The following is a 15,277-nucleotide window of genomic DNA, read 5'->3' on the forward strand; positions in this document are numbered from 1 at the left end:
ATTGACGGCAAATGTCAATCACTGGGGCCTAACACTTAGTCTCATTTAGGAGATCGGGAGAAAAATACCCCAGGAAACTCAAGTGTAAAGATGAAATTTTCCATCTTTCTTCCTCCCCCTTATATTCTGAAGTTATTCCAGAACAGAAGCAACTACACCTGTAAGACTGTAAACTGTCCAAGGTGAACAGAGTTTAGGAGTTCAGCAGAATGCCTCAACTTTGCAGTAAGTTCTGAAAACTTTTCGCTATCCATGATAGTTCTCATTAAACAATGTAAAAACATTTTAGAAGCAAGAAGCAGTTACTGTTCTTACACTCATAAAAAAAAGAATCTCAAGGCCCTAAGACTACATAATAGATCATTCAAAATCATCTGCAGAGAACACAAGCACACTAATTTTTAGTCCTCCTCTTTACTCTAACACTCAAAGTTAGACCTCCTGAGGTCAGAAGCCTTGCTCTTTCAATATCAACAGCAAAACCAGATCATTCTACTTGCAATCACTGTCCCACAGGCCAGAGTTGTGGAGGCTCTGGAGGATGCAGAGCTCACTCCTGAGATTAAGCTTTCTGGTTGATGACTGCTATTCTGTGGGCAAAGCTGAGGGGAGACATTTGCCAAGCCTTCACTTAAAGAGAGCTTGGTTAAAGGGGAACTCTAAGAAAATACAGGGTGGATCCAGTGTGCTTTTCATTATGCAAGTGTACTTATTCAGAGGCCTCTTTATGTCATTGAATATAAATAAATACCTGCAGCACTACCAGGCAAGGCAAAAAGAGCACTGTTGTGAAGCAGAGTGGGAAGCTTGTTGAGACAGTCTTGGAGGTCATCATTATAACCTATTTAATATCCACAAGTACACACCCACCCGCTTGTACTCTCTAAATCACACAATCGTCATCCTTGATGATGTTTGTTCCATATATGATACTTTTCTTCTTCTGTTTGTGTGTACTCAATAGAGCTCTTAATAGATGCTTACATTGTAACTGGCAATGACTACAGTTTACATGGAACACCTGGGTTCACATTAAGCTACTTGCCACCTGGACTGACAGCAATGCAGCTGCAGCACAGTGCCTGTTAAGAGCAACACAAGGATACTCCTTCCAGGCTACTCTATACATGCTGACATGACAACCACTGCACAGATATATCAGACCTTCCTCTCCACCACCAAGTAGCTTTGTGCAAAAGTAGAATCAGGGCAGGCCACAAGAAAGCTGTCCGCAAGGCGTTCACCAATAGTCTGTCACCGAGTTGCAGACCTGATGCCTTTAGTCAATATTAGAGATGCTCTTGTTTAAAAGGGACCAAGGGAAGGAATAAGGCAGCTATCACGTAATCCCTTTGACCAACCACCTTACACCATGTAGGAGCAGAGGCCCACATCTTACTTTCAAAAAGGGATAAGTCTTTCTAGTTAACATCAAATGTTAACTAATCTTCTGTGAGTGACATTTTCAGACACAATACTCCATGGCTGCACACATACTACTAGTCCTGGAAAAAATGGGGTAGGGGGGAAACGTGACAGTTAAGGAAAGACAAATGGATTTTTATATTATGTTTTATATATACACACACACGTACATATGTGATTTCTACCTAGGTGTACAGACTGAATGGCTTCTGCTTCTTAATTACTAAAACAGTAATCAGATGGTTACACGTGACCATACCTAGCGATATACAATTTCTCATCTTTCACAGAGGTTTTATGCTGATATAACACCGGACTCTGCAGCTAATTTCTTATTTATATTGGCACATGATCCAATTCAGGACCTTTGCGAGTAAATAAATCATATTAAAGAGTAATATAGACCCTAGAGTTCTATATATAGAGATATAGAATGGTAAAAATGTCTGACCACTCTCAAACCAACTGTGATTTATATCACCAGAGACCTTAACATATGCAAACAATCAGACAAGACTGTGTGACATAGCTTTCTTTATGCATGTAATACAGTTTCACAAAATTAAGGCACTGTTTATGTTAAAATTCATATAGGAAAGCAAATACTAATATCATAAGTGAGACAGCTAGCCTGATGTATGGACCTTGGGATGTTATTTCCAAACAATTTTTCAGGAAGTATTTCCTGGTATAGACACAAGACTTTGTAGGAAGAAAATGTGAAAGAAGCTATATTTTTTCCTAATAAACACTTCGAGGGTTTTGCAATTAAAATGACCAACATAGTCTTTTCTCACCAAACTGAGAAAGATCCTGATTTTATCAAGGATCATCTTGAAACCCTTTCCCAACCCAAATCAGTCTTCCTACATACCGCTGCACTTAGCAGGCCTTCCTCTGTGGCTATTTTTACAACTAAATGCCATATTAAAAGGTAAGTTACGAGCCTGAAATACTCTATCATTGCTCTCTGATAAAGTTTCAATGGAAGAGCAGCTCACCTGAATGATAAGAGTCGCCACACACTGTGACAGCTGAAGATGGGCAAAAAACTTTGCTTCCTCTCTACTTCAGTTGCTGGCTCTTCCAAACACTAGAACTGGGCAGTGATGGACAAGCCTCAAAACAGAAACTTCAGATCTGCCTTTGTTTGCCACCAGCAGCTCTGCAGCACATCATGCATGGATAGACAGCTTTTGTTCAAAGGCAGGGGGGCAGAGGGAGGGAATCCACAAAAGGGCAAATAAAAACAGAAAATAAGATGGGAGCAGATGGAGAGCAGGAAAACATTTACAGGTCACACAGAAGAGATGAAGATCAGAAGGACACATAGCAAGTACCAGAATATACCTTAATTTTAACTTAAATATAAGACATGGAAGGGAAAATTATTTTGAGATGGGGCACAGCTGTAAGATGAGAAGTGTTAGTGTGGAAACACATGCTTTGCCTCAAAACAATGCATTCTTTTTGAATCATCAATAGGCAGATTCCATAGCAGATGTGAAACAATCAGAATCCCAAATTCTAGCTGTATATTCATACAGCCCTGGTTCTTCAAAGATATAATGGCTGCCATGTTTTGAAGTATAAACAAAAGCATGGTAATAAAACAAAAACAAACAACAACAAAAAAAACACAAAAGCCCCATACCACCACTAAATACACCCTCCATAATAGGGAAAATGATTTAACTACAATGCACTTAAAAACAAGTGTAAAAGCAGATGCTTCAAGGTAACTTTGTTTTCTATTCTTTAAGGCACCTTACTTGAGAATATGATTTGTTATTAGTATTTAAAGCTCTAAGGTTACTCTAGTGGTATGCCAGAGTTATTCCAATCAGGACACAAGGCAAGACACAGGTCATACTATGGTGATGGATACAAAGTGCTACTTTCTCTTCAAACCTTGAAGTCAGCTCTCAATGGAAGAGTAAGATGAAGTAGCATTCTTCCATTTCTACTAGCGCACTTTTCATCTTGACAACTGAAGGTAAATGCCAGGCTAGAGATTTGAGTTCTTGCCATGATTCTAGCAAACCATTAGCCTATTTTTAAGAAAATCAACCTGTTCAGAGATTAGTTTTTTTCTTAAATAAAATGAAATACAAACTAAAAAACCCCACAACCAAACTTTCTGTACACCATGCATACAGATACAAACTGAATAACTCTTAAATTAAGAGCTGGTCAAGAATGTATGCTTTTGGAGGCTGGCAATGCTATAGAGATTTCATTTTTATCTCTACATCGTTATCATGTAACCAGACCCATTTATCAGTGCTGGCTGAAAGTCAGGACATCTGTTCCTGATGGAAATTTTGACATTTCTAAATTTCCATTTCATTCCAAACTGGAAGAAAACCAAATATTTTTCACATTTCCTATAAATGCTATAGAAAATAACAATTCCAGGTTAGCATACACCAGAGTTCTTCTAATTAGGACATAGGGTGTGTTTCTTCTGTCAAATATCAAATTGTTTCATTACCACCCCAACAACTGACATTTTGAAATACATTAGTTTCTAGGCAAGTCCATATTTTATAGCTGGTCTTAAAGATATTTTTAACAATTTAATTATCTTTAATGAAACAGAAAAAAAAAAGCATTACATCAGAGCAATACAATATACTGTAGTGTATAAATTACTCTGTGTAATTCTCTGGGGGTTGGTTGGTTTTTTTTTCCCTAACACTGATCTACTTTTATGTTGAACACAAAGGCAATAAAAGCTTTTCCAGTAAGGCATGTGATCACCATTCCCTGTCTCCTAAGCACCTCTTTCTGAGAATTTTTTTCAAAAACAAAATTATCTTGAAGACATTGCCGTGTGGAAAAGAATCAACTTAAGGGGAACAAAACTAAAATTATCCTCAAAATTGCCTGTTATAATCAAATTTAATGCTGTAGGAGACTCCACATATTGATCCTAGAAGGGAGCAGGATGTGTTTATACCACAGCAACTTGCACTTCATTTTGGGTACCCATAAGGTAATTTCTGTCTTAGGTAGAGCAGGTCCACATTTATTTCTTGACTTACATCCTGTCTGCTCATGCCAGACTACAATAAAGTCAAAAAAACTATTCTACAGGAAATGGGAAATCCAGATGTCCAATCAATCAAACATTATCTGCTCTGCCCTAATTAAGTTTCTTCTGCAGGCTTACAGTGAACTTCAACCTAATCCTCACCTCTTCAGGTTTCCAATACAAACTTCATACACATAGGATCCCAGAAACCCTTTGGAGCCCTGCCATTTAGTGAGGTTTATGATTTCACAGAATCACTGAGGTTGGAAGAGACCTCTGGAGATCACCAAGTCCAGCCCCCTACTCACAGCAAGGAAAACTAGAGCAGGACCATACCCTGTTGTGGTATGCCAGAGTATCTTCACAACTGGAGACTCCACAACCTCTCTGGGTAACTTGTCCCTGTGTTTCCCTATCATCCCAGGAAAAAGTTTGTTCTTGTGTTCAGACAGAATTTCCTGCATATCAATTGCTTTTTGCCTCTGGTCCTTTCACTGGACACCACTATGAAGAGTCTGGCCCTGCCTTCTTTACTCTCCCTAGCAGGTATTTGTACACACTCATAAGATCCCCCCTTTTCTTCTCCTGACTGAACCATCCCAGCTCTCAGTCTCTCCTGATATATCAGATGCTCCAAATCCTTAATCATCTTAGCAGCCCTTCACTACCCTCACTCCAGTATGTTCATGTCTTGTAGAGGGGAGACCAAAACTGGACTGATCACTCCAGACATGGCCTCACCAGTGCCGAGTACAGGAGAATGATCCCTTCCCTTGACCTGCTGGCAATGCTTTCCCCAATGCTGCTGCTGCATTTCTGGCTCATGCTCAGCTTGTTGTCCACCAGTGCTCCCAGGACTCCCATTTGCAGTTCAATTTGTCATCATCACATCAATGCAATCACTTCAAAATTAATTTAGTACAATGGTTGTTGTAACCCTGGGGAGAATTTGGCACTGGAACTGTTGATATTTTCAGGCTACTCTCTTATTGTATCAGTTCTCTCCCTTCTCTCATACTAGGTATGTGGGAAAAGTTGACAGATAAGTATCAGCCACCCAATTACCACCCAATTATTGCTTCAGTGTACACAAAACAGGCTCCTGCTTGTGGTCTAACCACTTGCTCTTCTTTTTCTCAATGGCTTCTTTCCAACATGACACCCCTAAGGGGAATAAAAACACCCAACTGGACCTGATCATCTCATCCAGCAACATGCTTTGGACAACCACAAGTAAACAGCAGGAAGCTCAAGAAAAACTAATGGACAACTGTGGAAAAACTTGTCAACAGGCACATTCCCACTCATGACCCACTACCTACCTAAACCTTTGTTTTCAACAGAAGCAACTGGTCCCACCAGTTGCAAGGGGGGTTCTGGCCTTGGTGACTCACTGGTCTCTACTGCTACAGCAGTGCTCAGGAAAGCCACAGCCCTGACAGTCAGGTGGTGAGAGTCTGGAGCCCTCCAGCTCCCCAGTTGAGCAAGCCTCCTCCTGCTTGGGGAGTGCATAAGAGCAGCTCACCACTACCAGAGTTTACCCACTGCCCCCAAAATTTCTCAGCTCACTTATTTCACGTAGATTTAATTTTGTCTGCTTTGTCATGCTGTAATGCCCACAGGTTTATACTAGTGTTCCACGTTTACGCTGCCCACCTACAAAGTTTCAGCAGATGCTCTATCGAGGCTAATTTCTATACTTCTTGAGGAACATACCTTGTTCAGATTGTCCCCTTCAAGACAGCATACCAGGCAGTCTGTCTCCAGCTACGTGGACTACTCCATGTCTCTCAGCAACAAGATACACCACGCAGTCACAACAGACACAAGCAAAGAAAGCACAAGGCGTATAACAATGTATTACTCTGATCTTTGCACATTGCTTCTGTGAACAGCAACTGCTTTTCAGTACGCAAGGTAAAGAGTTACTTTGCACAGTACAGCACACTTCTTTCCAAATAAGCAATTCACTGCCACTGCATGAAAGCATCTCTCATTAGTCTAGGCAGTTATGGTCATTTGTACCACTTGTCCAGGTAGACAGTATTGCTGCAAAAGCAGCTTTCATAGCTTAAAGTTCTGCCAAACATCATCACAAAGTACAAGCTGAGACTGGCCTCTGCTTCCACTCTCTTCTTGATAAGGATGAGCATCCCAGGGATGAAGTAAACAGTCCCAGTGAAAGTTCAAGTATCTATACAATGTTGTATAGAACTGAATCCAGTCAGAACAGAGGCAAAAAGGGTGTGAATAGATGCCAACTCCAAAATGAGGATTTCAGCACCATTACCATTAAGCCTTTTTCCCCTTCTGCTTGCAGAACAATAAAAAAAAAACCCACACCAAAACAAAACAAACACACAAAAAACCACAAAAAAAAACCTCCAACCAACATTAAGTTTATCTCAGAGGATGGCAAACAGGCAACAAGTAGATGTGATGACACCACATGTAATAAATAAGAGCCACTTATTCCTCTGGGTCATCCCATTAATGTTAAAAATAGAACAACTAGCTTGTTACAAAAAATAGACAAATACTACCGCACACGCAAATACTCAAACAGCCTCGGGAATCTAAGACTTTATGCCAATGAACACCCTCTGGGCTGTAATGTAAGTTTTTTGCACCAGTGTAACTATGTCAGCTAGATTTATTTTTTTTTAATATAGTACTATAGGTTATTCCCCTCATCCCTACAGGAGAAACAAAGAAACCAAAGGGAAGATACTATTAAAAGGAAGCTTTTACTGCACTCACACTGAGAAAACATGCAAGTGATTTAGATACAGTGCTAACCATCCTAGTATGACCTGTGAATACAAAGAAGGCTTTTCATCATTTCGGACCAAACTTTAAAGTGCAACATTTATTATATTAAAATGGGGTTTAGGTTAGTGAACCTGAAAGATGCTTCATTAATACAAGGTAGTCTGAAGAACCTTGGCATTCTGTTTCTCAATGTGCAAAAGGTAGCTTGAATTAATAGCCAATATAGAAATATATCTGTATCTTACATATTAAAAAATATACAACATGGCTAACTGGATGTTACGCTTATTTACGGCTCATAGATACTCCTAGTAATTGTACAGGCAATTACCTTGAAAGTTAATATTTGATTATGCTACATCAGTAACAGTTACATGAGGCTTCACAATTGCTTAGCAGTATGAAAGCTTACCAACAGCAAAATTTGCAATTATGAGAGCTATTTACTACACAGAAAAAAAAATCATTACAATTTACTCTCTGGTTTTGGTATAGAAGTCACATTTTTGTGTTACAGGCCCACCAGCATTATGAAAACCATCTCTAAGATTATAACTGCCTAGGCTACATACCCCAGCTCTCCCACCTCCACCACAGTTTGACTACTTCAGAATAACCTGAAAGATATCATCTTCATGAGAAACTGATGGATGCCAGATGGCGTAGAGTTACTCTTCTGTAAGGATCATGTGCTAAAGACTTCCTCACAGAGATCAGAAGACCTCGGCCCATTTGACAGTCAGAAACTTTGCTCTCCTTAAAGCAAGACATCAGTGATTCCTCCTCTTTCAAGGGATCAGAGATTTACGCATTGCCCTTCCTTTCTGTTGACCTGGATGCCCACCGCTGCTGCACCCCCAAAATCTGTAAGTGCCCAATGAGCAAAGAGAGTCACTGGTGTGGGAGACCACATATCAATCAAGGTGTTAGATGAACACCTCCAAGGAACTGTTGCTACACATCATACACATCTGACTGCCCATAAGGTGCCAATTATAGTCTTAAGAACACTACTGAATATTATATAAGGTTGTATGTAACTTTCATAAGCAATATATTTATGCTGTAATTTTAACTTTCTTGTCAGAACTCCAAGACCACCTTGACAGAGGCACAGAAACCCCAAATGTTAATTAACTGTCAAACTACTGCAAGCATACAGTATTTAACAACCGTTGGGAAAAAAAAAAAACAACTCACAACAAACAAAACAGAAACACACAGTCAAGTAAGAACTACTCAGCTCAGGCATCCCTTTCCTCTCTACACTGCGGACAGATAACTAAAGGTAGAGTCAAGGGAACAGATTCCACAGATTAATTTAATAAATACTGTGTATGCGTTATAAGACACTGGTCTGCAGATGTGTAGAAAGAGGCAGCATACCAGAAGCTCTTCCTTTTCTGGGAACAAATTCTTAGCAAACGCCTGTGAATCAGGGACAGAGGCAGAAACAGGAGCAACCAAAAGAGCCACAGGCAATTTGGATCCAACTGCGCAGTGTTACAGGAATCCAGGCAGGAACTGAATGGGAATTTCTAACAGTAACTGGAACCTGCACTCAGACAGAACCCTCCAAGAGTAGTTCTGCCCCAGTGACAGACTTCCCGTACCCACTAGTGACCTGTCACTGAAATCTTTCCCTCAACTGAGCTGTGGTTTGGCTGTCACACTTCTGTCACCTGGGTATTTTAGAAATCAGTTTAAATGGCATTCTCTGCTGGAACGCAACACATATTTCCCATTTAACTCTCAATTTTGAGATTGGCACTAATGTGTATCTACAGATGGTGTGCATTTTATCCACTCCACCTTCTTTTAAAGGAACACTCTCAGCTTACATCTGAACACACAACTACATTACACAACAAAGATGTATACTAGCCAACACAAACACAATCAAGGTGGGTGAGTGTATACTGCACTGGTTAGAGCTAGTAAGACAGAGCTCCATTCATGCCAAGACAGAAAATGGCTCTCCAGGTAAAAAAAAAAAAAACCAACAAAAAACCCCACTTTTTTTTTTGTTAGTTGCTAAAGTTCAAACACTGCAACCCTAGGACACAGAAATTGGTTACATAAAGAAAAATAATAAATGACAGAAAGTTAATAATCAATGAAAAGAAGCTCAGAGAAATAGATAATACAATAAGCAAGATATAAATTCATTTTAAAGCTATTTACTGCTAATGGTCAATTATTACTATTTTGAAAATAAATACGTTTAAAGTAGAAAACAAATAGCTTTTTTGGTTATTTCCTTTATATTGCCTGTATCTTTTCACAGAAAGTTATCAGTTTCAACATCCTATTCCATTTCAACTGAATTAAGCAGTTACTAAATAGTAATCAAACAAAAAAACCCTTACAGGTCATCTTATGAAAAAAAGAAATTATAAAAAAAAATTCAGAAAAAACCTGAAAGTTATTGTCAGTGAACATGTGCATACACTTAGACACAAGTGAATTATACCTGAATGATCAAATTTCACCTAACACACAGGGAACTAAGCAAGAAATCTACAAATATCACAGCCTACAAAGGGCTTTTTATAGTAGTAATGATCATTGCCCCACCCAAGCTCCCCAGAAGAGGTTTTGGGCTGCTGGAAATACACTAAGTTTGTACACCCTCTTCCAAATTCTGTATCTTGTCTAGCCTCCTCGTTGTTGTAAGAAAGCACTGATAGCAGGTGTCTTAGAGATTATGAAAATTGATTTTGTATGTATACAGCACACAACAGAAACACTTGCAAGGCTTTAATGTATTGTCACCTGAATTAATTTTTACAGTTAGCAAAATACTTTTATACACATACGTGCACACACAGTCATCATATTATGTCACCCTGATCCACTAGGAATTCTACTGTGTCATACTAAATGGAATTCAGCTGAGGTTACCTTTGAGGCTGAAATATCATTATAAAAGCTAAATGTCATACAAAAGCCATGAATTTCCATACATTCAATGCCTAGAGTATCTTGATCTGAGTGTTTGTAAATTATTAGGCTGGCTCAGTTTAAATCAGTGCAGCTGAAGAGCTGTTGCCACATAAAATCAAGCTACCCCTAACCATATGAGCCATTCCATCAAGTGAGGAATACCAGCTTCACTTTTGAGAACTGCCTTCCCCCACCCACCTCACCAGTCAAAGGCCAGAGGACAATAAAGGCATTATAAACCTAGTTTGCTGATTTATGGAGTGATCTCATTAGATCTGAGCCCAAACTGTTGCTTACGAGGTGGGGGAAATAAAGTATACTGCAACTACAATGTAAACATGAGATATAAGAAACGTGAGATATGAGGCAAGTGAAAAAGAAAGCAGTAGTTCAGACTACTTGACTCAGAAGATTGCCAGACCACGTCAGAAATCTGTTTAGTTAGCACTTCTTTTGAAGGATTCAGCCAACTTTTCCCTTGATAGAAGTCTCTACAGCAGAGGTGTTACCCTCTTGTTTTGCATCCAACAAGCACACCAATTGCTGAGTGAATATTTTTTTCATATAATCACATGCCTCTCAAGGAGGACATGCTTGGAAGGATAGGAAAGGACACTGCTTCTGAGCAAGTGAGGTCAAGCGCAGAGGGAGAAGACTGCCTGTGATCCCATAAAAAAAAAAAGAAGAAAAATTGTATTTTCCCAGAATGACAGATATTTCTTTATCTTTTTAGGCCAATCAAAACTACAACACCCTGCTATTAGCAAAACCAGTTTCAGTTCAGCTTTAACCTGTCTTGCCTGCACTAGAACTAGAAAAGATCCAGGGAGACAGAGACTGGTATTATTGAGCCCTTATATTATCTCCTTAGCAGAAGGTTGTGTATAATACAGGAGGAGATCCTTAATTGCTTACACACCTTTAAAAAGACACAAAATGGATAGATAGTATGAAGAAATATGTGTCCACATTACCACTGCATGGCTAAAGTCCTGCCGTCTTCCAAATTGCTAGGTAACGCTATCTTTGTGCCTAATTATTATAGTTTTTTTAAATATACTTTGTGTCTAAAGAAAGAGATGAATGAGAAGGAAGGGGAAAGAGAAAAGGCTGTTAAGGTATTTTAGCACCTCATCCATAACTGTGATGGCCTCAGCAGATAGATCCACTAAATCTCATGTTTATGAGATTATACTTCAGAGCAAAGCTTATTCCAAGAGCACTCATCATCATCAGATCCAATTGCTGAAGCGATTCAGCATACACTTAGTGTTCTAATCTACTTTTTCCTTTGAATTCAAGTGCTGGTCAGGGATGGCAGGAGAAGGAAATCAACAAAAAGTAGTTTATTTGAAAGGAGGAAAAAAAAAGTTTCAGAAGCATCTAGGTTCTTTTCTTGACTTGGTTAGTTGATTCACCAACCAGTAACAATAAAATAAAATAAAATAAAATGCCAGTAGAACTAACTCTGTTTATTAATAGGGGAATACCTATAGAATAAAAATTCCAAGTTCTGTCATTCCAATTGTACCCGCAAACATATACACAAATATATGCATATAGAATATAAACTTATACAAATGAAGTCAACTTTTAACACTTAGCATGACAAGTTTTATCTCCCAAACATATCAAGAACTTTGTAAGCAGTCACATGAAGTCCAAATCACAGCTCGCCCTGAACCACATTTTTTTACTACTGTGAAGATCCATAAAGCCAAATCACCTTTCACAGCAAGAGAAGTAAAACCATACTGCTCCAGCAGCCTAGCAGTCTGAAAATAATGGATATAAAATATGTAATCTGATTCTTAACACCTTGTGGCTGCTTACCTACCAGTATAAAGAATTACAAGAGCACCTGTATTAGGTACCTTACAAAACTAAATCGAGAATACACTGATGTAACAAATACTGCAGTATAACCATGAATTTAAAGTAGGCTTCTTTTTTTTTTTAATGTATTACAGTATCTATTTTTTTTTTCTTGAGTTGCTACCATTACAAAAACATGGAACCGTTACACATCTGCAAAAGCTTATTCCTGGATGTATCATGTACAACATCAGTCATCCATCACTTGAGTTTTGAAAAGAAAAAATGTAGCTGCTTTAATACACAGAAGAATGAAAACTTACCAGTTTAATAGATACTCTCTTTTCCCTTCCAGATCTTGCATAGCCTTACCAATCTAAATAATTGCAAGCCTTTAATTAATGATGTGCATAAGGCACTTCTGTGGCTCCCAACAAACAAAGCACAGAGGTCTGACAAAATAAATTACTAATGAGCAATAATAAGGCTTGATCATCCCCCTATTCAAGTCAGAGACAATCCACCTGCTTTGATCAGTGGAAGCAGGTTCAGTCACTTTTCCTCAGCCTGCTTTAATAAAATGCTCTACGTGAAAAAAAACCCCACAATTGTACCATGCTGTGTGGATTAATCCCACCCAAAATGGTCTGATCCTACTCTCACAGGGGAGTTTTGGAATTGATTTGAAATTAAAAAAGAAAAAAATATGTAATTGTTAATAACACCTCCTTGGAGGTCTCACCTACTATCAGGGTAGCAGAATGCATTTCCAGATCTAAATTTCAGAAGTAGCCAAATGAATATAAGATAATTATAAAAACATACTGATTTTCCTCATCTGTATAGCTAATACTTATAAATATGATGTACTGCAAAATTTAAAATTACTTTAATTGAATGAAGAAAAATAACCAGAGGGAGTGGATACAAACTACTATATAACCAGAGTAACTTCTACAACATTAACGACAGCCACATCAGAACTAGCAGAAACAACGTGATTCTAAGTTTAGGCTGAAATGGTCTGACTAACTGTTTCTCCATCTAAACACAGCCCTGCTGCGATACATACTGGAGTTCAGATGGCAAGAGATGCAACATCACACACCCACTTTCAGCACTCAAAAGCACACATTGTACAGACTGCAAAGGACAAAAGAAACAGTAATCATTTTACATTATCCAAGTATTACTTGGCATTCAAATTTTAACTATATTGCAGTATTTAACTCAGGATAAGCATTTAACCTTTGAGAACCTCAGATTTTCGGGCAGACCACAAGTTTTGCTGACTTTTTCAGAAAATCTGTAAAGCAAAACAGGTGTTAACAACAGCCCACGACAGCTTATTTTTCAAAATAACATGGTCCTCTCAACTGAGTCATGGAAACAGCCAAGTTTTTCACAAACCAATATCCCAGGTGCCATATTCTAACCAGGGCGAGGGACTGCTTAGGACATGCAGAGTGCTACCTGGCAGATCAGCTATTTTATCATTTTTTAAGAATCTTTATAGCCTTCCACTGGCACGTGGTAACTATTGGTCTTCCTTTATCTTCCTTGACTATCCTAACAGCATTGCCTAGGAAGACAGTACTGCAAGCATGTAGGTGTGGGCACTGGGAGTTGTTCTTTTGTTCTCTGCAGGTGGAGGGAACACCACCTCTGCCAGGCCGCACAGCCGCGCGTGCCAGCGAGCGGCCCGCTTCGCTTCAGCTGCCTCCCCGCGACAGGCGGCCTCTGCTCAACACCTGTCAGGAAACACTCACGGAAAATAAACACTCGCTGTTGACCTATCATTAGTTTGATGCCTTGTGTTTAAATATTTGTGCGTTTTAAATTCAGCAGTCTCACAGAACGCTGAGTTTGGTTCAGCGATGAACAACCACCTCTGGAGCGTTTCTTCCCCGGGATCCCTCATCCTCTGAGCGCCCGGCTATTTCCGACACGCGGCACGGACGGTTCACGCCGCTACGGCACAAACCAGCCGGGCAAAACTCGGCTGGGCCACAGGGCAGCCCTCACGCTCAGGCTGGCGCCCACCACCGAGCTCCCCCCCGTTCCTACCTGGCGCGCAGGTTCCTCAGCCGCCGCCTCAGCCGCGCGGCGACAGCGCCTCGCGCCGCCGGCGGGAGCGAGGCCGGGTCCGGCCCCACGGCGCAAGGCGCGGCGCGCGCGGCGCAGCGGCTCCCTCCCCGTAGCGCGGCCCTGCGGCGGGGGCACGCGCCAGCCCTCCCGCCGGGACAGTTTCCCGCCCCGTCCCCACAGCGCTTCTTGCGGGGCTTCCCTCAGGAGGGCGGTCGGGACTCCGCCGCAGCTAGCAGCCCGCGGGCCGGCAGGCCCCGGCTCGCACAGGTGCCGGAGGGCCCTTCTCCCACCGTCACCGGACCGGGCGCCGAGGCCGCCGCAGGTGGAGGGCGGGCTGCGCCCATTGCCGGGGAGACCTCGCCTCCTAGCGCCCGCGCCGGGCTGCGCTGCGGACAGCGGGAGAGGAGCACCGGCTACCCCGAACGCCTCCACCTTCCCGCACAGGGCCCGCTACGTGACCGACCGAGTGGGGAGGGAAAACGCAAGGGCCCGGCAAGGCCGGGAGAGAGGCGGCGGCGGGAGGAGGACGCCGGGCAGGCAGCGTTCCCCGGCTGCCCCTCAGTGAGCGACCGAGCCAGCGGCCGCCGCAAGCCGCGCGGCCCGCCCAAGCCCCGCCGAGCCCGGGGCGGCGCGGGCGGCTCGGCGTTACCTTTCGAAGAGCATCCGGATCATGAAGATGCAGAAGGCCAGGGGGAAGGCGAGGTAGAGGTCCTCCGCCTGCGGGAAGGCGGCTTCCTCCGTGCTCTGCAGGTCCGCCCAGGTGACGTTGTGCGGCAGCCAGAACCGCTCGTTCCAGAACCAGGCGAGGATCCCTGCCATCTTTGCTTTGTCTGCCGCGGCGCCCCCCGCTCGGCTCGGCTCCGCTCCGCCCGCGGCGAGGCGTGTGTGAGCGGTTACCCGGGGAGAGGAGGATGGAGGCGTGTGTCAGCCCCGCAGCCTCGGATGATGCTGCCGAGCGGCGCGGCGCGCTGTGCTGTGCCGGCTCCCCGCCCCGGCCCGGCGGGGGCAGCGGCCGCCCCGCCTGTCACACGGCCGCGTCAGCCCCCATTGGCTCCCGCCCGGCCCCGCGGCTTCTCTGCTGCCCCGGGGCCCGCCGTGCTCCCCAGGCGGCCCCGGGGTTGGCCCCGCCGGGCGGCCAGGAGCAGCCGCCCCTTTCCCCTTCCAGAAAACCCCACCATACCCCGAACCAGAAAT

The 15,277-nt window shown here is 42.3% G+C and overlaps 1 protein-coding gene across 2 annotated transcripts in view; it reads right to left on the reverse strand.

Moving 5' to 3' along the window:
• The window catches only part of CERS6 (ceramide synthase 6), a 128,122-nt gene extending 113,057 nt beyond the window's left edge, over nt 1-15,065 (reverse strand). For both annotated transcript variants that reach the window (XM_056349593.1, XM_056349592.1), the window contains exon 1: nt 14,733-15,065. In XM_056349593.1, the coding sequence (XP_056205568.1) occupies nt 14,733-14,902 (170 nt within the window). In that variant the 5' untranslated portion in view covers nt 14,903-15,065. The remainder of the gene's footprint in view (nt 1-14,732) is intronic.
• Nucleotides 15,066-15,277: the final 212 nt, after the last annotated feature.

This window comes from Falco biarmicus, chromosome 8 (genome assembly GCF_023638135.1).
Source record: "Falco biarmicus isolate bFalBia1 chromosome 8, bFalBia1.pri, whole genome shotgun sequence".
Classification (NCBI taxonomy): Eukaryota; Metazoa; Chordata; class Aves; order Falconiformes; family Falconidae; genus Falco; species Falco biarmicus.